At 50.4% G+C, this 20992-nt stretch overlaps 1 protein-coding gene across 2 annotated transcripts in view; it reads right to left on the bottom strand.

Moving 5' to 3' along the window:
- Nucleotides 1-17397, bottom strand: part of SPTBN1 (spectrin beta, non-erythrocytic 1) — a 92722-nt gene extending 75325 nt beyond the window's left edge. The window contains exon 1 of one of the 2 annotated variants that reach the window (XM_005144018.3): nt 17198-17397. In XM_005144018.3, coding sequence (XP_005144075.1) covers nt 17198-17345 — 148 coding nt within the window. In that variant the 5' untranslated portion in view covers nt 17346-17397. Of the gene's footprint in view, nt 1-477; nt 578-17197 lie in introns of those variants that run through there. The other variant, XM_005144019.4, reaches the window with a different exon arrangement.
- Nucleotides 17398-20992: the final 3595 nt, after the last annotated feature.

Below are 20992 nucleotides of genomic sequence, written 5' to 3'. Positions count from 1 at the left end.
CTCAGGGATCTACAACATGAGCAAACAAATGTGTTTGGCAGTTATGCAACCCCTTTCCATGTGGAGAAGTTAAGCATTTACAGGAGGTGCACAGGGAGCCAGAGAGGGCTCTCACACTGCAAACTGCACCCAAACAAAGCCGGAGCTTGTGATTCATTCCCAAGTTCCAACTGTATTTTATCGAAGGGAAAAATCAACAGCAAGATCACTTCCTCACTCTTCCCTTTATTGTTCTAAGCCACCTGGTGTGGGTTAGCCCTCACCTGTAGTGCTCAGAGGTGGGACATACACCTTTACACTGTGTAACTGAGGGCACCTTCAGAGAGAGAAAAGCCACACTCTATCTCCTCAAAGAACACAAAGCTTTCTCCTACAGCACCACTTTAACACCTTGATGCAACGAGAACAAGCCCAGACTAAGGTGTTTACAGGGATCATCTCATAGCAACACCTACACCCCCCCCAGCCCAGGCTTACCTTGCAGCTGCTTGAATCTTCCTTCTAACTGGTTATAGTTGTAGGGCACCTGAGCTGCGTACCCCGGGGACAACGGCCCGGGCATGCTGCTTGCCTTCTGTAATTCCATCTACAGGTAAGCCAGGGGGATGGGGAGCTGCAGCATAAAGGAACCACGAGTTTCTCTACCATACATCCAAGTAAATCCCAACTTCCTCGGCTCCAGTCCCTACGGAAAACGCTCCTTAAAGCAGATAACAGCTTCGGTTCAAACTCCAGCGGCGTGTGTCGGCCACGACGGACTCAAGCTCCAAGCACCATGAGGGGGTTATGGTGGGTTTCTGGCTCCCCACCTCTCCCCTGCAGGCAGCTCCGAGGCGGCTGGGGCGGAAGGGGATGCGGGGACCGCAGCGTGGAGGCTCCGGGGCCGCAGCGCACACACCTCAGCCCTTCCTGAGCCGCTGTAATATAACCGGCAGCGCCCGGGCTGATGTCACCGATTAGCATAGAGCGCGGCGGAGGAAGCGGAGGCCGGACCAAGGCGAAGGGGCGGCGGAGCGGGGCAGGAGAGGGCTCAGGGCCGTCCCCATTGAGCCCCTGTGATGGGAGCAGCCGCCGGCTGCGGATGCGGGGTGCGCAGCCCTGCTCGCCGCTGCAGCCGGTGGTACCTTCCCCAGCAGAGCTGGTGGAATTACAGGCTTTTGTTGGGAGCCTCACGTAACGGAAAGGGCTCAGATTACTATCGGAGAAAAGGAGGGCGCTTCGCTTTATCTGCCCTCAGGAGCGCTCGCCTGGCAGGGCAGCATCCGCAAGCAGCAACAGGCGAGGAGGGATGCAGCAAGATGCACGTCGGGAACAAGAGATAGCCCTGGGGAAAGAAAGGGCCTTTCAGCAGCCAGGTCCTGTCGCTGGGTTTATGTCACCGGTGCCTTCTGACATCTCCTATGGACGGAGCTCCTCGCCCATGTACCAGCATGCTGGGTATTGCCAGGTGAATGCTGTCTGTAACACAAAGCAGGGTGCCCTGCCTCTCATCCCACTGGGGTATAATGTGTGCAGCAGGGCTGGGTACCAGCAGTCGCATCCTGGCATTGAGCAGAGGATGGCAGTTTCCCCTTGGGCCGTGAGCTCCAGCCCTCACTTACACATAAGTGAAATGAAAAGGTCAGCTCCACATTCATATCCTCAGTATGTAGCATTTGCATGTTCCTGTTAAAACTGCTGATAGGGCTCACACAGAAGTTTTCTCTTTGTGCTTTTCCTCGCATTTCCAAATTCCTTTCCAATGGAATCCATGTCCTCCTCCCACTCCATCCCCTCATTAAGCATCTCAAATGTGCCTTTGTTTTGATACTGTTGGTTCACAAGTTTTTAGCCTTGCACTAATGCCTATGAGGACAGCTGCAGTGGGAGCAGCTCAGTCCACTCCCACCACTGCAGCCCCTGTGGAGCACAAGGTGGACATTCCAACTGGCCCTTCCCAACATGCTGGGGAGCAAATGTGCCAGTCCAACAGTGCTGATGTAGGGAGCAGTGATGGGAGTCAATGCCTCTCAGCTGAAGATGGGGTTTCTAAAAACACATGAACTGCTGAAACTGTCTGGCACGTTCCTCCAATGGCCATAAATACACTTAAAATATTTATGGCTTTTACCTATGCTGTTTTACTTGAAACAACAACACAGCTTGAGCCCAGAGGGGATCATCCCTATGAACGGTGCCCTGTGAGACCCCCCTGCAGCCCTGACCCAGCAATGGGGCAGCAGCACAAGAGGGATGTGGAGCTGTTGGAGTGAGGCCAGAGGAGGCCATGGAGCTGCTGCGAGGGCTGGAGCAGCTCTGCTCTGGAGCCAGGCTGAGAGAGCTGGGCTGGGGCAGCCTGGACAAGAGAAGGGGAGACCCCAGAGCAGCTCCAGTGCCTAAAGGGGCTGCAGGAAAGCTGGAGAGGGGCTTGGGACAAGGGATGTAGGGACAGGCCAAGGGGAATGGCTTGAACCTGCCAGAACAGGGGAGCCTGAGCTGAGCTCTGAGGCAGAAGCTGTTCCCTGGGAGGGTGCTGAGGCGCTGGCACAGGGTGCCCAGAGAAGCTGTGGCTGCCCCATCCCTGGCAGTGCTCAAGGCCAGGTTGGACACAGGGGCTTGGAGCAGCTGCTCCAGTGGAAGGGGTCCCTGCCCGTGGCAGGGGTTGGAGCTGGAGGAGCTTTAAGGTCCATTCCAACCCAAACCATTCTGATTCCATGATTCTATGAGTGTTCTCCTGCAGACCCAAACCACTGCAGTGCCAGGACCAAGGGGCTGCAGCCTGTGCCCCAAAAGCCTGTTTCCAGGTGGAAAGGGACTTGGAGGAAGCACCTGCACTTGTCCCGGCTGAGGCAGGATGTGAGCTCCCCCCGAGCTCTGCACACAAGAACAGCCTGATTTCCTTCATGGATTTGCTTTCCAGCAGCTTTTCCTGGTGAAGCCTTTGCTGTGTTTTACCTATAGGAGCCCTTCCCCTGGGGAGCAGGGAGGAGGCCAGGCCCTACCTGCTGCAGTATCGGCTGCTGTCCCACCCTGAGCAAACAGGGCTTGCTAGGGAGCTAAAGTCCAAGTGACTGACATAGGAACTGGAGCACTTCCAGCACCATAGAGGCTCCTGACCAGGAGCTTCTCCTGAGCTGACGGCTTTCCCAGCACCTCTGGCAGGGGACATGGGACCGCACGTGGCCATTATTGATAATGTGAATTATTAAAGAGGAAAATGCTACAAAAGCAAAAGGTGAAAACCCTACAAATAATCGTTTGGCTTCAGCCCATAGAAAACACAGAAGGTTCTTTCCCCACCCTGCTATAAAACATCATAGGATCAGAATCATAGAATGGTTTGGGTTGGAAAGGACCTTAAGATCATCCAGTTCCAACCCCCTGCCATGGGCAGGGACACCTCACACTAAACCATGGCACCCAAGGCTCTGTCCAACCTGGCCTTGAACACTGCCAGGGATGGAGCATTCACAACCTCCCTGGGCACCCTGTTCCAGTGCCTCAGCACCCTCACAGGAAAGAATTTCTTCCTTATATCCAACCTGAACTTCCCCTGTCTCAGTCTGAACCCATCACCCCTTGTCCTGTCACTACAGTCCCTAATGAACAGTCCCTCTCCAGCATCCCTTGTTCAGATTCCAAAGAGATACCAAAGAGAAGCTGGGGGTTGAGGTTTTGCCCATGTCCTCCTTTTACTCCCCCAATAGCACTAAATACTACCTTAAAAAGAGAAGGAATTGCAGCAAGTATGGAGCCAAATGCTACACGGTGAATAGGGGTAAAGCTTAAAGAGTCTATGTTTGGACCGAGCTTATTTAGGGCAAGATGTGAAGAACAGAGACCCTAACACATGGTAGGGAACTCAGCAGCACTCCCTGTGCCATCCTGACCTCATTTTCACTGCGCTCCAGGCTGGCACTGGGGCTGAACAACAGGTCCCCATCAGCAGATGTGGCAGATGTAGCTGAGCTCACTACCTGCAGCATCACTGCTGCTCTGCAGGGCCTCAGGCATGTGTATTGGTGGTTCCACTGCATGGGCAGGTGGTAACTGAGAAGGAGCACAGCAAAATGGGGATCTGTCTTTGTGAAAGGCTAGTCCTTAGGGAGAGAGGTTTCCTAAGAATGGGATCCTGCCAGCAGCACAGCAACTGCAGCACCTTTGTTTGCTGTTGACTTTAAATCAGCAAACCCAAGACCTGTTTATTGCCACCATGCATCAATGCTACGGGTCCATCATAAGGCTCTCACAGACACAAGGCCCAATTCTATGCCTGGTTTCTACTCATTTACCTCTGGTTCTATTTAATTGACTAAGTCCTTGACAATATTAATTAGTACATTATGGAGAGGAACTAATGCTTTAAAGCCAGAGACAAATCCTGGCATCCCAGCCTGGTTTGGGTTGAAGGGACCTTAAAGCTCCTCCAGCTCCAACCCCTGCCATGGGCAGGGACCCCTTCCACTGGAGCAGCTGCTCCAAGCCCCTGTGTCCAACCTGGCCTTGAGCACTGCCAGGGATGGGGCAGCCACAGCTTCTCTGGGCACCCTGTGCCAGCGCCTCAGCACCCTCACAATGAGATCACTTTTAAGCTCTGGTCCAAGTGTAATTTCTCAGATCAACCCAGCTTGAAACTGTCCATGGTGTAATTCATCACTGACCTCAGCACTGGAGGAAAGTAAGGACTAAATCATCTATGAAGTTTAGTGTATCAGGGAGGGAGGAGGTTTGTGGGTTCCCCCCTTCTAAATGTTGTTCTTTCTTTTTTCCCCATAGCTGTGAAATCCCTTTTGCTGGCATTCCTTGAACTGAACCTCTCATAGAACCACAGCATCAACCAGGCTGGAAAAGCCCTTCAAGCTCCCCCAGTCCAACCATTCCCAGCCCTGCCAAGGCCACCCCTAACCCATGGCACTGAGGCCTCGTCTCCACGGGCTGTGAACCCTTGCAGGGCCGGTGCCTGCAGCCCTGCCCTGGGCAGCCTGTTCCAATGCCTGAGCACCCTGTGGGGCAGGAATTGTTCCTCAGCTCCATCTAAACCTGCCCTGGTGCAGCTTGAGGCCGGTTCCTCTTGTCCTAAAACAGTCTCCCATAGCACTTGACTGGTGCTGATGGCATTATTTGTGTACCTGATAAGAGTAAATAAACCCACAAATGATTATCCACTTATCCATAATGCAGTGTGTGACTTGGTTGATGCGATCAGAGCTCTGCAAAGGCTCAAGGAGAACAAGAGGTTGACACCAGTAATGTTATGTATGTACAAGTAGCATCTGGAGGCAGGTGCTCCATCCAGAACAGAAAGGGATGTGAATGGGTTTCCTACCACAAAGGGAAAACCTGGTGTTTCTAAGGAAGAGACTAGCACCATTCCCATCCAGATTCCTGATTATCAAAGTTCCTAAGGTGGAACTAAACTATCACTTTCCTCATCCAAAAGATATCACTGATGAAAAACTCCAGCACATCCTCAAAAGGAGTATGAACAAGTCCCTCTAAGAAACTCCTGGCCAAGGATCCAGTTCAAAGCTCTTCTGCAGAAAGTAGCTGATCAGTGGGCAGTGCTAATGCCATTGGACCTATATTATCTTCCACCAATGAAGTCAACTGATATTGGCCTTATTGAGTCAACAATGAAGACAGTTCATACTGGTGGACTCAATGTCCAACACGTGCCCATCCTCAAAACACATTCACCTTAATGCACACGTGAAAAGCCAAGAGAGCAACACAGAGGATGCTCCCTGGGTACCATAAAACAAATGCACTGTGGTGTTGTGAAGGAGAGATGGGATTTTACAGCTCCACAACAGACAATTATCTTCCTAATGGGAAGCAGAATGCACGCCAGAGCTTACACGAATTACCAATGTGGTTAATCATCAGCTTTGCCTTTCCTCTTTACTCTTCCTCACTCTTGTAAATTCTCCACTTGGTGACTAACTAGGAAAAAATTACAAGATAAAAAGGATGATTTATTAATCTAAACCAGCACAGAAATCACAAAACAGCTGCTTTTTGCCCCAAAGAGGGGAAAGTTCTTACACACATCCTCAGAGCCACAGCAGAGCTGGGACTCACCACTACATTTGCCTTTCGTGGCTTTGCTGATACCCCTATAAGCCCAAATCTCTCCCATAGAGTAAGGAAAGATGGGGTTTGCTATGGATTGTTCTAGAATGCAGTGGGAAATGGTTATTTTTATCATCTTTGACAATTTGCATGACATTAATCCTGACGAGTAAGCTGTTTTCAACCCAGTTGCTATCTCAGATGCTGGAAGGCAGAGAGGAGCAGCCCACACACGGAGCAGGAATTAACATGCCAACTTCATTACCTCTGCTGCAGGTATTTGTGGGAACAGAACCATTCATCTTGTAAACCCCCATTTCCTGCTACACTTTGCACCTGAAGGTGAACTGAATACAAGCAGAAAACCAGAGCTTCTCCTAAGGAGCATTTCCCTTTCTGAAGGTGTTTCTACTTCTCTGGTACAAGGGGATTTTTGGTGGGGGGGATGTATGAAGTCCTCCAAGCCCCTTCCAGATGTATTCTCTGTGACTGATACAGGCTAGAGAGAGCCAATGCAATCCAATGGCAAGGGAAAGGGTCACATTGAAAAGCAAGAGGCAAGCATATCTATAACAGAAGGGTCTGTTCACATGTCCAGTACCTCCACAGTGAGTCCCAGGCTCAAACCAGCTTTGGGCTCCCAATAAAGCTATGCATTGCCATGAGTGAGCCCAAAGCAGCACAAACCCTCTGGGAATCTCATCCCAAACCAGGCCAGCATACCCATTTATTACTGAAACTGGGCCAGTTCCACCCAGTTTCAGGTTTCAGTTTACCCAAGTCCCACATTAACAGGCAAGTTGGCCTGTCTTTTGGAACAGCATGTCCTCAATACCTGCAACCGTGACCACGGGCCAAGAGAGCCACACCAGCACCCGTGTCTGGAGGAAAACATGGTGTGTGTTGGTTTGCATTCCAGCCCAAACGGGTTCTCCTGACCTGCACCACTTCCCATCCTCCCTAAACTCACCAAAGCAGTGAAACTACCCCCAAAAAACTGCAACAACCACATTCATTCATTTGTGGTCCCCAAAATACACCGGGTTCAATGCCTGGCTTGGATGAACAGCCTTAAAAAGTCTGTTAAAGTCAAGCACAGGTACATCCTTAACGTACTTGTTTGCTGTCAAGTTTTGGCACAAAAACTCGTCTTGATTTTAATCCAGAAAATTGCTCTTTTTAATGGGTTTTAATGTGCGTTTTTAGGAGCTGGAATTGCTTCCATTGCCTCTCCCTCCTCTCCTCTATCTGAACTGCATCTATGTTTATATGTAGGAGAGATTCCCACCCTGCTTTTGCTTTGCTTCCTCTTGCAGTGTCTTTACTCCCTGGTCTGACCATTCACACAGAGGATGCACCATTGCTACACCATGATCCCTTGGGTGTGAAAAGCCAACCTCCTACTGCTCCTGGAAACCCTGGGTGCAAACAACAAGCAGAACACATTGTTCTTTGGCCAGAGGTTCATTTCTACTCTTTCCTTGGCTTCATACAGAAGAGAAAAGCACATAAACTACATTAATATTCACAGATATATCCCAACTGTGACCAGCCACATTCACATGGGGTCAGCATAAGGGACAAGAATAAAGAAGTACCCCTCTAGATTGCCAGTTCCATAACTGGAGGGGTTCGAGCTCCTAAAGTAGAAGCCTCTAGAGTTAACTGGGCTCCCTGCAGCATTTTAGATCCTCTTAGAATCCTAGAATCAACTAGGTTGGAAAAGACCTTTAAGATCATCAAGTCCAACCATTAACCCTTACACCTGAGTGTGCAAAGCTGCAGAAAGCCAAGGCAGGACAGGCTTGAGCTGATCCTGCAGTTCATGCAACATGAAAGAGAAGGAAAATGTTAGGAGAGAAACTGTTGGAAGTTGGGGTTCTTTAAACCATATTAGATACAGAAACAGGAGCTGAAAGTCTCATCTTTAAAGCCAATATAGGAGACATATCAAAACTTTCTTTCATTGACTCTCACCCACAAAATTTCTCCATCTGGGAACTGCCTATCCCTGCAAAACTGGTTAGTTGTCAATGGACAAATAACCAAGTACTGTCTTAAACTTGTCAAGTTATTACCCCACAGCAAACCATATACATACACACATATATATATATATATATATATATATATATATATATATACACACACACACACACACACACACAGATATATCCTGTATGGAGCCAGGCTGAGAACATTGGGGATGTTCAGCCTGGACAGGAGAAGCTGAGTGGAGATCTCAAAGCATCAACCAGTGTCTGAAGGGGCTACAGGGATGCTGGAGAGGGACTGTTCATTAGGGACTGCAGTGACAGGACAAGGGGTAATGGGTTCAAACTGAAACAGGGGAAGTTCAGGTTGGAGCTAAGGCAGAAGCTGTTCCCTGGGAGGGTGCTGAGGCGCTGGCACAGGGTGCCCAGAGAAGCTGTGGCTGCCCCATCCCTGGCAGTGCTCAAGGCCAGGTTGGACACAGGGGCTTGGAGCAGCTGCTCCAGTGGAAGGGGTCCCTGCCCGTGGCAGGGGTTGGAGCTGGAGGAGCTTTATGGGCCCTTCCAACCCAAACCCATTCTGTGATTCTATAAGTATATTTATAGACCAAATATATAATGTATATAATAAATACTGTATTATGCTCTTTTATGTGCAAACACCATCCACCTTTGACACCCCTCCGCATTAGAGGCTTAGTAACACATAAAGGAAGCAACACTCCCAAAAGTCACCATACAACACACAAAGTGGTTGGCAAAAAGCCCCTAGTGTTTGCACTGCTCATGAGAAGAGTTAAAAGCTGGGAGGAAGAATGCTAGAAACTGGGAGAGTGGAACTTGGAAATGGGTTTTCCTCATCTTCTCCACTTGCCTGGCCCTCATCCCTGCTCCTGTTACCTCCTCCCCATCCAGGCAGCTTGTCTCAAGGCAACGTGGGTTTGCATCTCTCCAGGATATTACCTGGAGATAAGAATCAGAGCTCTGATGGGAGAGGATGATTTCATCACTAATCTTGCCCCATTAGAAGAGCTCCAAGGTTCAACAGAAATTAGCAAACAGGTTTTAATGGTGGATTGAATTTCGCTGCTCAGTATGCTCTGCTAGACATTATTTATACTTCAGGGAGTGCTTTCATGCAGTATCCAAGCAACAAATAGGAGGAAAAATGCAAGGCACACTGCAGATTTGGCTGGATAAATAACATAAATACAGGAACATGGCTGGGGAGATGCTGAGGAGAGGAGACGAGAACATTCTCTTCTGCATACGCAGCTCTTGGGGAAGGGCTGCTTTCAAGTGACAGGCTCACGGTCCACTTCTGAATGGATCCACAGCCAAGCTCATCCCTGATAAAAGTCATGATTAAAGCAATGTAAAAATGCCATTATTGGCACGTAGTATCCATAAACAAGAAATCCTTTCTATTAGGATGACTCAGCAAAGTATCTAAAACCCTAATCACACCATTACAATGAAGGGTTCCCTGGTTCCTCTCTATTAAAGATCCCAAAACACTGATTTAAAGAACATTCCAGTGTTTTCTGTCTGCAGGTTCCCCATGATGGGTGAGAATCCCAGCTGGTGTAAATCATCACAGCCCCACAGCAGCCAAGGGAGGATGACAGCTTACACCACTGACAGCCTGGCTGGTGAGCGCCCTAAATCCCAGAACCCCAGACTGGTTTGGGTTGAAGGGACCTTAAAGCCCCTCCAGCTCCAACCCCTGCCAGGGCAGGGACCCCTTCCACTGGAGCAGCTGCTCCAAGCCCCTGTGTCCAACCTGGCCTTGAGCACTGCCAGGGATGGGGCAGCCACAGCTTCTCCAGGCAGGTTCAAGCCATTCCCCTTGGCCTGTCCCTACATCCCTTGTCCCAAGCCCCTCTCCAGCTTTCCTGCAGCCCCTTTAGGCACTGGAGCCTTCTCTGCCTGATAAAGCACATTTACCTGTTTCCAGGAGCATCCTCATCCATATTTCAGTGGCACCATCCTAAAAGCAGACACATGCACACACACAGTCTGCACACTGGCAATAGTTCCCATTTTCTCCCTCTAGGTACAGATGGGTTTTAGATTTCATCACTTCCTAACCCCAGTACTCAATTCTCTTGCACTCATTTTGCTCAATCCCTGCTCCTGTTTCCCAGCTCCTCTAGTCCTGTCGCATCAGTTATTCACTAGGACACAATCACTCCCATGCATCACTTCCTAAGTAACCATAAATACTGCTCGTGAAGCAAACAAGCATTGTGTGATTCCACAACATTCCCAAGTTTCCAGCAGTACTTTCCTTCAGAAGCCTGGCTCTGTACTGGGGAAGCTCCACTGGATCATGGATCTGGTGTCTAATCCAACTACAGTGACCCTCACCTACACCTCCACATGGTTTGCACACTACTTGTTTGATTCTAAAGAGATAACTGATACCAAAGATGACATTCCTATAGCAGCTTTAAAAGCTAAGGCATGGCAGCAGTGACAGATGGGATAAGGTTTTCCTTGTTTTCCAGTATAAGCACAGTGTCCATCAGTGGTCCCAGCCAGCACTGCAGGTAATGTGTGAATACAGAACCATGCTCCCTTGATGCCTGCATGACACACAAGACACAGAGCCATGGTTGTGACACCAGCCTCCTATAGATCCTGGTAAGGTATCATTGAGAAGCTGTTGCAGAAGTAAGATCCATAAGGAAACACTGAGTGAGGTCAACACTTGGAAAGCTGTTGTTGAAATGATTCCATCACCTTTTACCCGAGCAAAGTAAGGCTGTCCAAACCAAGCCCTTTCACACCACCCGAGGCAGTCTGAATCAGGCTTCTGCCTGCTGAACAAACCCAGGGGCCATAATCCACATGGCCATATAGGAGCTGGGATGAGGCACCTGCACTTTGACTGCTGCAAGGTTTCATGTCTGTTTACTGTAGGTGAATCCTTCACATGCCCTTCAGCCTGGATTTACCAGCACCAAACTGCTGCTGAGCTCTCCTTCCTTAACCACTCACTGCTCCTCAGACCAGGGCACTGGTTGTCAAGTCCCAGGTAGCTCAGGTACCCGACAGTCATGAGATGCACTGCAAGAGACTATCATCAGTGTGCTCCTTATGAGCCAAAGCTTTACTCTCTTACCCTCTACCCCAGACTGGTTTGGGTTGGAAGGGACCTTAATGCTCTTCCAGCTCCAACCCCTACCACGGGCAGGGACCCCTTCCACTGGAGCAGCTGCTCCAAGCCCCTGTGTCCAACCTGGCTTTGAGGCACTGGAGCTGCTCTGAGGTCTCCCCTTCAGGATCCTTCTCTTGTCCAGGCTGCCCCAGCCCAGCTCTCTCAGCCTGGCTCCAGAGCAGAGCTGCTCCAGCCCTCGCAGCAGCTCTATGGCCTCCTCTGGCCTCACTCCAACAGCTCCATATCCCTCTTGTTTTGTCCTTTTTTACTGGATTTGACACCTGAAGCTTCTGACCCTTCAGACTTTTCTGTCTTTAGCACATACTCAGAGTGAAGCAGCAAAACTTTGTTATGAGAGATACACTGCAGCAGGGATGGGCAGTGAATGATACCTGAAGAGTAAGCACTACAAGCAGGATGCTTCTATTTGCCTTTTTGGAAGGGTTGTTTTGCTGCCTCCTGTATCCCCTACAAGGTTCATCAGCACTGTGTGCCACAGGAGTGAGTGTCCTGACCTCTGCACAGTCACTTAGGTGGAGCTGGGAAAGGAATGCACAGCTTCATGTGCCCTGAGCAGATAAGCCTCTGCTATTTCAGAAACCTTGGAACTATCTTTAATTCATAGGCCAGAGAGCTGAGGCAGCTCCTGGTCACTGGGGTGAGCCCAGGGGGCAACAGGGCAAAGCACAACTGGGCAGAAAGAGGAGTAACTTTAGCTGGGCATCGTTTAATATTGAATTAGCCAAGTGCAGAAATGGAAAGTCTTGGAGGTGACAGATCTCCTGCTCCCTGAAAACAGCACCCCAGTGTCACAGCATCCCTGTGCCACAGCATCCCAGTGTCACAGCATCCTAGTGCCACAGGACCCCAGTACCACAGAATCCCAGTGCCACAGCACCCCAGAGTCACAGCACACCAGTGCCACAGCACCCCAGTGTCACAGCACCCCAGGGTCACAGCACACCAATGACACAGCATCCCAGTGTCACAGCATCCCAGTGTCACAGCATCCCAGTGTCACAGTATCCCAGTGCCACAGCATCCCAGTGTCACAGCATCCCAGTGCCACAGCATCCCAGTGCCACAGCATCCCAGTGTCACAGCACCCCAGGGTTACAGTATCCCAGTGTCACAGCATCCCAGTGTCACAGCACCCCAGGGTTACAGCATCCCAGTGTCACAGCACCCCAATGCCACAGCATCCCAGTGCCACAGCGTCCCAATGCCACAGCATCCCAGTGCCACAGCATCCCAGTGCCACAGCATCCCAGTGTCACAGCACCCCAATGCCACAGCATCCCAGTGCCACAGCACCCCAATGCCACAGCATCCCAGTGCCACAGCATCCCAATGCCACAGCATCCCAGTGTCACAGCATCCCAGGGTCACAGCACCCCAGTGTCACAGCATCCCAGTGCCACAGCATCCCAATGCCACAGCATCCCAGTGTCACAGCATCCCAGTGTCACAGCACCCCAATGCCACAGCATCCCAGTGCCACAGCGTCCCAATGCCACAGCATCCCAGTGCCACAGCATCCCAGCGTCACAGCATCCCAGTGCCACAGCACCCTAGAATCACAGAATCCCTGTGCCACAGCATCCCAGTGTCACAGCATCCCAGTGTCACAGCATCCTAGTGTCACAGCATCCTAGTGTCACAGCACCCCAGTGCCACAGCATCCCACTGCCACAGCATCCCAGTGCCACAGCATCCCACTGCCACAGCATCCCACTGCCACAGCATCCCACTGCCACAGCATCTCAGTGTCACAGCACCCCAGAGACACAGCATCCCAATGCCACAGCATCCCAGTGCCACAGCACCCCAGTGCCACAGCACCCCCATGTCACAGCACCCCACTGTCACACAGCACCCCAGTGTCACAGCATCCCACTGTCACAGCACCCCAGGGTCACAGCATCCCAGTGTCACAGCACCCCAGGGTTACAGTATCCCAGTGTCACAGCACCCCAATGCCACAGCATCCCAGTGCCACAGCATCCCAATGCCACAGCATCCCAATGCCACAGCATCCCAGTGCCACAGCATCCCAGTGCCACAGCACCCCAGCGTCACAGCACCCCAGTGCCACAGCACCCCAGAGACACAGCAACCCAGTGCCACAGCATCCCAGTGCCACAGCACCCCAGTGCCACAGCACCCCCGTGTCACAGCACCCCACTGTCACACAGCATCCCAGTGACACAGCTCCAGACCACATGTGAAACTCAACTGTTTCTTAAGGCTCTGATAGGAACTTGATGCACCAAGGTGCTGCCCACAGATCTTGTTAGCTAATGGACCTTGGGAGACGAAACCCAACACTGGAGGATTTGTGAATGAAGGATTTTGCACAAACATGAGATGTTTTTGGCTTCCACAGCACAGGTAGAATTACCTGGTCTTCCAGCAAGACCTTCTGAAGAACCACAGAGAGCAAGGGCGGCTGAAAGATGATTTCCTGCAGTGGGATAACTTACTTTACCAAGCAGGGATCAGTTACCTTCTTCTCATATCAGTTGCAGAACGAGTTCAACATGAATGGTATCCAATCTGGTTGTATATCCCTTCAAATCTGGATTCTGATTGAAACCCCAGGTGATTTATTTGGTCTAAACTGGAACAATCCTTCACACTCTGGTCTCCATGGTACACAAAGCACTTCAATTACACCAGTTATCAGCTGCTGTGCTGACAGTGGTTTTCTGCCTGCCTTAACTGAGCTTCCCTGCAATTCACTGTCCTGACCATAGGTTATTGTGACCACCACCTCCTGCTTTGCTGTTTAAATGTTTCACCATGGAACATGGAGCCATTATGACTGTTTCTAGAGCACAGCATCAGACTTAACTTCTCACTTACTCACCCTCTACCTTTAAGGAAGTAAGCTTCATTTAAAGTAAGTAAACTAGAAGATGGAAGCTTCACAGAAGAGGCATTTCACACCTGGTTGAAGAATGTGGGCAGAAGATGCACAGTGAGTACATAGCCATCAATCTATACTGATGTTCTGCCTGTGGCTCTTCTGCTTTTGAACCCAACAGTCTGCATCTCAGAGATGGGGGATAAAGAGTCAGTGCCTACTCTGTTCATTTTGAAACCTTTCATACTAGGACAAGGAGATAATGATGCATTGTGTGCATCCAAGATGATCCACAATGATGGCCACGAGGATGGCTCAGGGGTTGGAGCACATCCTGTATGGAGCCAGGCTGAGAACACTGGGGCTGTTCAGCCTGGAGAAGAGAAGCTGCATGGAGACCTCAGAGCAGCTTCCAGTGTCTGAAGGGGGCTACAGGGATGCTGGGGAGGGACTCTTCGTTAGGGACTGTAGTGACAGGACAAGGGGTAATGTGTTCAGACTGAAACAGGGGAAGTTTAGATTGGATATAAGGAAGAAATTCTTTCCTGTGAGGGTGCTGAGGCACTGGAATGGGTTGCCCAGGGAGGCTGTGAATGCTCCATCCCTGGCAGTGTTCAAGGCCAGGTTGGATGAAGCCTTGGGTGCCATGGTTTAGTGTGAGGTGTCCCTGCCCATGGCAATGGGTTGGAACTGGATGATCTTAAGCTCCTTTCCAACCCTAACTATTCTATGATTCTAAGATGCTGATAGTCTTTTATGTTATCACACCAATGAAAGGCAGACATACTGAGAGAGCTGGACATCCACAGGCACTCTTTTGATGCATCTTCTCTATGACCTCTAGAAAGAAAACTGCTGTTGTCAGAGAACAGCAACACTTGGAGATGGGGAAGATGCTCAGGTCTCTTAGATGGGCACATCTGGAGGTATCAGACTGGAGTGTGACTCACACTTTATTCACTAACCCTGGGCCCTGCAGGCAGTGCACAACCGTTTCTGCTTCAGAGCACAGTGATGTTCACCCAGGAACAGTGATGGTGCAAGAGACAGTCAAATTCATGGGGTTTGGAGGCCAGAAGAGCTGGGTATCAGCCAGTGTGGCTTTGTGTGCACAGGCTTTCACACAGGGATTACTGTGTCTGATCCTGTGACAAGCAGCTGAATTAGAGAGCACCTTTCCAGAAAGAGCCTGTCTGGATGTGCAGAGTCCAATGACAGAGATCACAGTTACCCCAGCTCCAGGCTGCAGCTGCTGGAAGCTGCAAGTGCCTTTATGGGGAGAGCAAGAGAACATTACCCATCAGACAGCAAACCTTTAGCTATTGATTTGCAACCCAAACCTCTCATCGTCCCTCTCTCCTGCATCACTCTTAGGCTCTCAAGCAGTGCCAAGCTGAGCTTTGGCAGCATTCACAGCACTCACAGCAGAGAATTACAGGCATGAAATGCATCAGATTAAAATAACTACAAGTAATGCTTATTAAGAACTAAAACAAATACAGCAGACTATGGGAAAACATTGGAGTGTGTTTGAATTGCATCTTCAGCAAAATTGTTTGCTTTGACATTGGTATTTGTTTTAGGCTAGCTAAATAATTCAAGTACTTTCCTTACATTACTTCTCCTTGAAGTAAGAGTTTCATGTTTATTATTCATTACTCAGGTGGGGAGCTCTGCTCACCATAAAAGTAAGTGGAAAAACCAACAGCACTAAAGGCTCTGGGTCTGGCACCCAAATGTGGTTAATGAGCTTTGTAGAAAGCACTTCCCATGCAAGGAATAACCTACACCCTCTAACAGGGCAGGAGTCAAATACAGCTCCTTCCTCAAACAAATCAAACTATATAGAGCCCCAAGCCAAGGTTCTTCCCATGTACCACCCATCTACCAGCACAGGCATCACTCAGGCTGCTTCCAACCCCACTGAGCACAGCCCCATGCCACGTCTATGGCTTTTAATGCACCTTTGTGATGAGAACTGCTGCAATGAAGTGTTTAACTGAGCACACATCCCTCCTGTGAGTGGTTCCATGAAGTCAACACCGGCCTCAGCAGCAGTTACATGATCTGCTGTGTGCCCACCTGCCTGAACTACTTCATTTCCCTGGTGCTCAGCTCCAAACCTGATCCTGCCCTGAGCCCGACAGTAAAGGTGCTCTGCATCTAATGCACTCCCATGTCCAGCACCCCGAGGGGAAAGGGCACGAGGTGCTGCAGGGCCGGTCTCATTGAATCCCAAATGAAACAGATGATCCCTTTGCCTCCCCACCATTAATAAACCTGCTTCCACACCTTGCAAAGGGTTGGGTTTAAAACCACCCCTGCAACTCAGATTGCACCAGCAGAAATGGGTCATATTTTGCCTGTTTCTCCATGCAGCTGAGGTATTTTGGTCAGAGGTCAGGAATGTGGGCATGCTACCGCAGGAGCCAGGAAATCATTGACAGGACACACAAACTGCTCTGCAGGGCAATGCCTGCGAGCTGAGAGGCCACAACATAATCTCTGTGCTGCATAAACACTTTTGGTTAATGTACAGCCTTTAATACACAATAATCAAATGGCTTAAGCAGAAAAGGACCCAATCAAATCCTAGTTCTCTGCTGATGAGTGTAATTCAGCAGAGAGCAAGTACTTCAGAAGCTCTGCTTCAGAAATACTTGTGGTTGCAGCACTAGGTGACAGCTATCCCCACCTACCACATTCCTCCATTCCAGGACAAGGGACATGTTCTGAACACCTCCAAACGAAGGTATTTTGAAGCAGAGTTTTGTTGTTTCAATTGGAACAGTCTGAGTACACAACCATAATGGTTAATAACTGGTGAGAAAGATGAGGGGAGAAAGAGTCAGTGCAACCTTCCAAGTAAAAAGACAATATGTGGATGAAACCTCTGCTCTCCTGTGCTTACAGCAAAGTTTCATAGTGAATCTGAGCACCTGAGGGTTTGCAAAACATCAGATCTGAGCATGTCCTGCAAAGCAACACGAGACCATCAGGTCCCACTGATGTCAACGGATGAAATCCAGGCAAACTACAGGAAAACTTCAACCCAACAAGGTACAGACGGACAGCATCACACACTATCACATACACACAGCAGCACCTCGTGTGAGCAGTGCTTACCAGCCAGGGCCTTGATGCGGGACCGTTCAAACAGCCGAGCTGAACTGTTCTCATTGTCCCAGTCGTCGACGTCCCAGCGGTTGTTGACATCACTGTACTGCTGTTGGATTTCAATGTTGTCGTAATCTGTCGCTACTGTTGTCGTCATCCTGAGTCTCCTTAACCTGTTCTCACCATCAGAGTCTTCTTAACACCTCTGCAAAACAAAACCACACAAGAGTAATTCAGACAATGTTCATCACAGAAACATAGAATCATGGGATGGTTTGGGTTGGAGGGACCTTAAAGCTCCTCCAGCTCCAACCCCTGCCACGGGCAGGGACCCCTTCCACTGGAGCAGCTGCTCCAAGCCCCTGTGTCCAACCTGGCCTTGAGCACTGCCAGGGATGGGGCAGCCACAGCTTCTCTGGGCACCCTGTGCCAGCGCCTCAGCACCCTCCCAGGGAACAGCTTCTGCCTTAGCTCCAACCTGAACTTGCCCTGTTTCAGTCTGAACCCATCACCCCTTGTCCTATCACTACAGTCCCTAATGAACAGTCCCTCCACAGCATCCTTGTAGCCCCTTCATTATGAAAGGATGCACCAAGACACCTTCAGAACTGCTATCTTCAAAAGCAGCCTGTCGCCTTTATAGAGCTGTGAACATTGGCTAAAGCACATGGAGCCACGGATACCTCAGCTAAGCAAAACCTGGAGTGCAAAACCAACCTCAACACCTTCACAAAGTGGTGCCAGTTCTGATGAGAACCATGCAGTGCTTAGAAAGCCACATAAGCATTGACAAGCAGAAGCCTCTTAATGGAGAACTGAAGACACATCTTCCTTCACATGCAAATGTTGACTTTGAGACCGGTCCTGAGCACTTATTTATGAACCAATCCAGGTAAAACCAACCCACTGATGCCTTGCTTTGAACTCTGCCTAGCAACAAAGCGGTAGCCCACCAACGCAACCCTACCCGAGGTTCTCCTCTTACAGCACTCGGATGCTGTTCGCATATTCATCCCGGTTTCCAATCGGAATTTGCATGTACTTATCAGGACTAAATATAAAAGAGCCCAACACCTCCTCTAAGGGGAGAGGAGGGAGGTTATAAACGGCTGCTTAAGGAGAGGAGGGAATAGCATTGGTTTGGGAGCAGGGATCTGAAGTTCCCCCATCACTCCTTGACCCAACAAAGTCAGAGCCGGAGAGACCCAGGAGAACAAACAGACAGTTCTCATTCATAGAAATCGAGTATGATTAGGAAATGCAGTGAATATTTGGGAAAGGGAGCTAGGTTTTAATGGATTCAGTCATGTTACAGGCAGACTTAGGAAAGCATCTCAGAAAAACCCCTATTTTTATGAATCCATCTGTTCCCTTCCTTCTGCTCTCACTGCTGAGCGCTCTCAGCGCATGGAACGGCGGTGGGGTAGATCCCCTGCATGCCAGCCCTCCTGGAAGCAGGAACTATTCCACCCTAAAGCTTCCTCCATCCCACAGCTCCGGTCAGCCCCAGGTTTATCCAATCCCCACAGCTGGGACCGAGCTGCAGAGCCAGGTCCTGGTTTCCCTGTCTCCCGATGCAGCTCGGAGGGGTTAACAGCAGATGAAGGGATGTTCCCCCTCCTCCGACTGTACCTGCGGGCACCTGAGATGGACCAAGCCCTGCCGTCGGGTGCCACCTGCTGACGGCAGCGAGCAGGACATGGGGCTGCATCCCCCGGCACCATCCCTGCCCCAGCACGGACGTAGGGGTGAATGGAAGGATGGATTCAATGGGTCCTGTCAGCCCCTTCCTCAAATGTGGGTTTCCTGCAGCTGACCCAAGGGAAACACAACGGATTTGTTGTGGAGCTGTTGGAGGAGCACAGAGGAGGCCATGGAGCTGCTGCGAGGGCTGGAGCAGCTCTGCTCTGGAGCCAGGCTGAGAGAGCTGGGCTGGGGCAGCCTGGACAAGAGAAGGCTCCTGAAGGGGAGACCTGAGAGCAGCTCCAGTGCCTAAAGGGGCTGCAGGAAAGCTGGAGAGGGGCTTGGGACAAGGGATGTAGGGACAGGCCAAGGGGAATGGCTTGAACCTGCCAGAACAGGGGAGACTGAGCTGAGCTCTGAGGCAGAAGCTGTTCCCTGGGAGGGTGCTGAGGCGCTGGCACAGGGTGCCCAGAGAAGCTGTGGCTGCCCCATCCCTGGCAGTGCTCAAGGCCAGGTTGGACACAGGGGCTTGGAGCAGCTGCTCCAGTGGAAGGGGTCCCTGCCTGTGGCAGGGGTTGGAGCTGGAGGAGCTTTGAGGTCCCTTCAACACAAACCAGGCTGGGTTCCGTGAATGTGTTCCCCTGTTCACATCAATGTTCCAGACATTCCAAGGATAAAAAGACCGGGATTAATTTCTCCTATTCCCCACCATGGATGAGAAGGTTTCTCATCTATTCCTTGCAAACGAATCCCTTCCTGTTGCAGAGACATGCAGGGAAACGAGCCGCATTGGAAGCTCTTACATAAGGAGCTGTTAGCAAAGCCTTGCTGCAAGTGATCCAGCCTTCTCCAAAGGTGGGAAGGAACTGCTCTGTTATGGTGAGCTGCCAACAGGCTGAAAGAACACGGAGAGCACTTGCTTTGAGGAAGGTCTTTAGGATGATGCTCCTGCACTGCACAAGCCCAGGCTGACATTCCCCAGCAGGGAGGTATGGGATGGACGGGTGGATTCTGTTGCTATCAACAAACAAAGGATGGAGCAAGCATGGGAGAAAGGATTAAATCCCACTCAAGCCATTCCTGCACAGCATTCACCAGCTGATCCTCATCTAGCATCAAGCATAAACAAAACCCTCCCACTGATTCCTCTAACACAGGCAGAAATCAGGGTTAATTCCAGTTAAATCCATAGATTCAGACTGTTCTACAGCATCAGCTTCAGTCTTTTCAGCTCTCAATAGTGCCCAATGAGGAGAAAACATGCCACTGGAAAAACAGCAGCTCAAACTGCAAACACAGTGACCCTAAAACCTGGATGCAGCCATGTGCTCATGTAGTACAGGTGCTATAAACCATCAGATTTATCTGTGTCACCCGTGGTTAGATGCACATGTAACCACATCCAGAATAAATCCAACTCTAACTTGTGCTTTAGCACTTCTCTTCCTGAACATCACACAAGCACAATCTATCCCAGATAAAGCTAAATTGAGCATGAAATGGGCCTGTTGTCCCCACCTGCCAGGCTGGAAGCCTTGTCTCCTTGTTCTGCTTCTGCAGTGATGCTCAGAATAAAAGCGGAGCCTCCTCCTCCCCTGGCACTGAGCTCCCTGTGCTGCGGCTCAGACACAGGGACAGCAGACACATGCTGCAGGGATAAAAATAAGCCCCTTGCAGCACAGCACTTAGTGGTGAGGTGAGGATAACACCATTGAATTCCAATGGGATATGTTGCCTTATTCCAAAGAAAGGCACAGCTATGTGATGTGCAAGCATCGCCCAGGTCCTGCTACAGCCCCTGGTGCCTGTGAGAACAGGGATGGAAGATGGAATCCCAGCCTGGTTTGGGTTGGAATGGACCTTAAAGCTCATCCAACCCACAGGCAGGGACCCCTTCCACTGGAGCAGCTGCTCCAAGCCCCTGTGTCCAACCTGGCCTTGAGCACTGCCAGGGATGGGGCAGCCACAGCTTCTCTGGGCACCCTGTGCCAGCGCCTCAGCACCCTCACAGGGAACAGCTTCTGCCTCAGAGCTCAGCTCAGGCTCCCCTGTTCTGGCAGGTTCAAGCCATTCCCCTTGGCCTGTCCCTACATCCCTTGTCCCAAGCCCCTCTCCAGCTTT

This window comes from Melopsittacus undulatus, chromosome 3 (assembly GCF_012275295.1).
Source record: "Melopsittacus undulatus isolate bMelUnd1 chromosome 3, bMelUnd1.mat.Z, whole genome shotgun sequence".
Lineage (NCBI taxonomy): Eukaryota > Metazoa > Chordata > Aves > Psittaciformes > Psittaculidae > Melopsittacus > Melopsittacus undulatus.
Note: the sequence above shows the minus strand (reverse complement) of the source record. Positions and strands in the feature narration are given on the sequence as shown.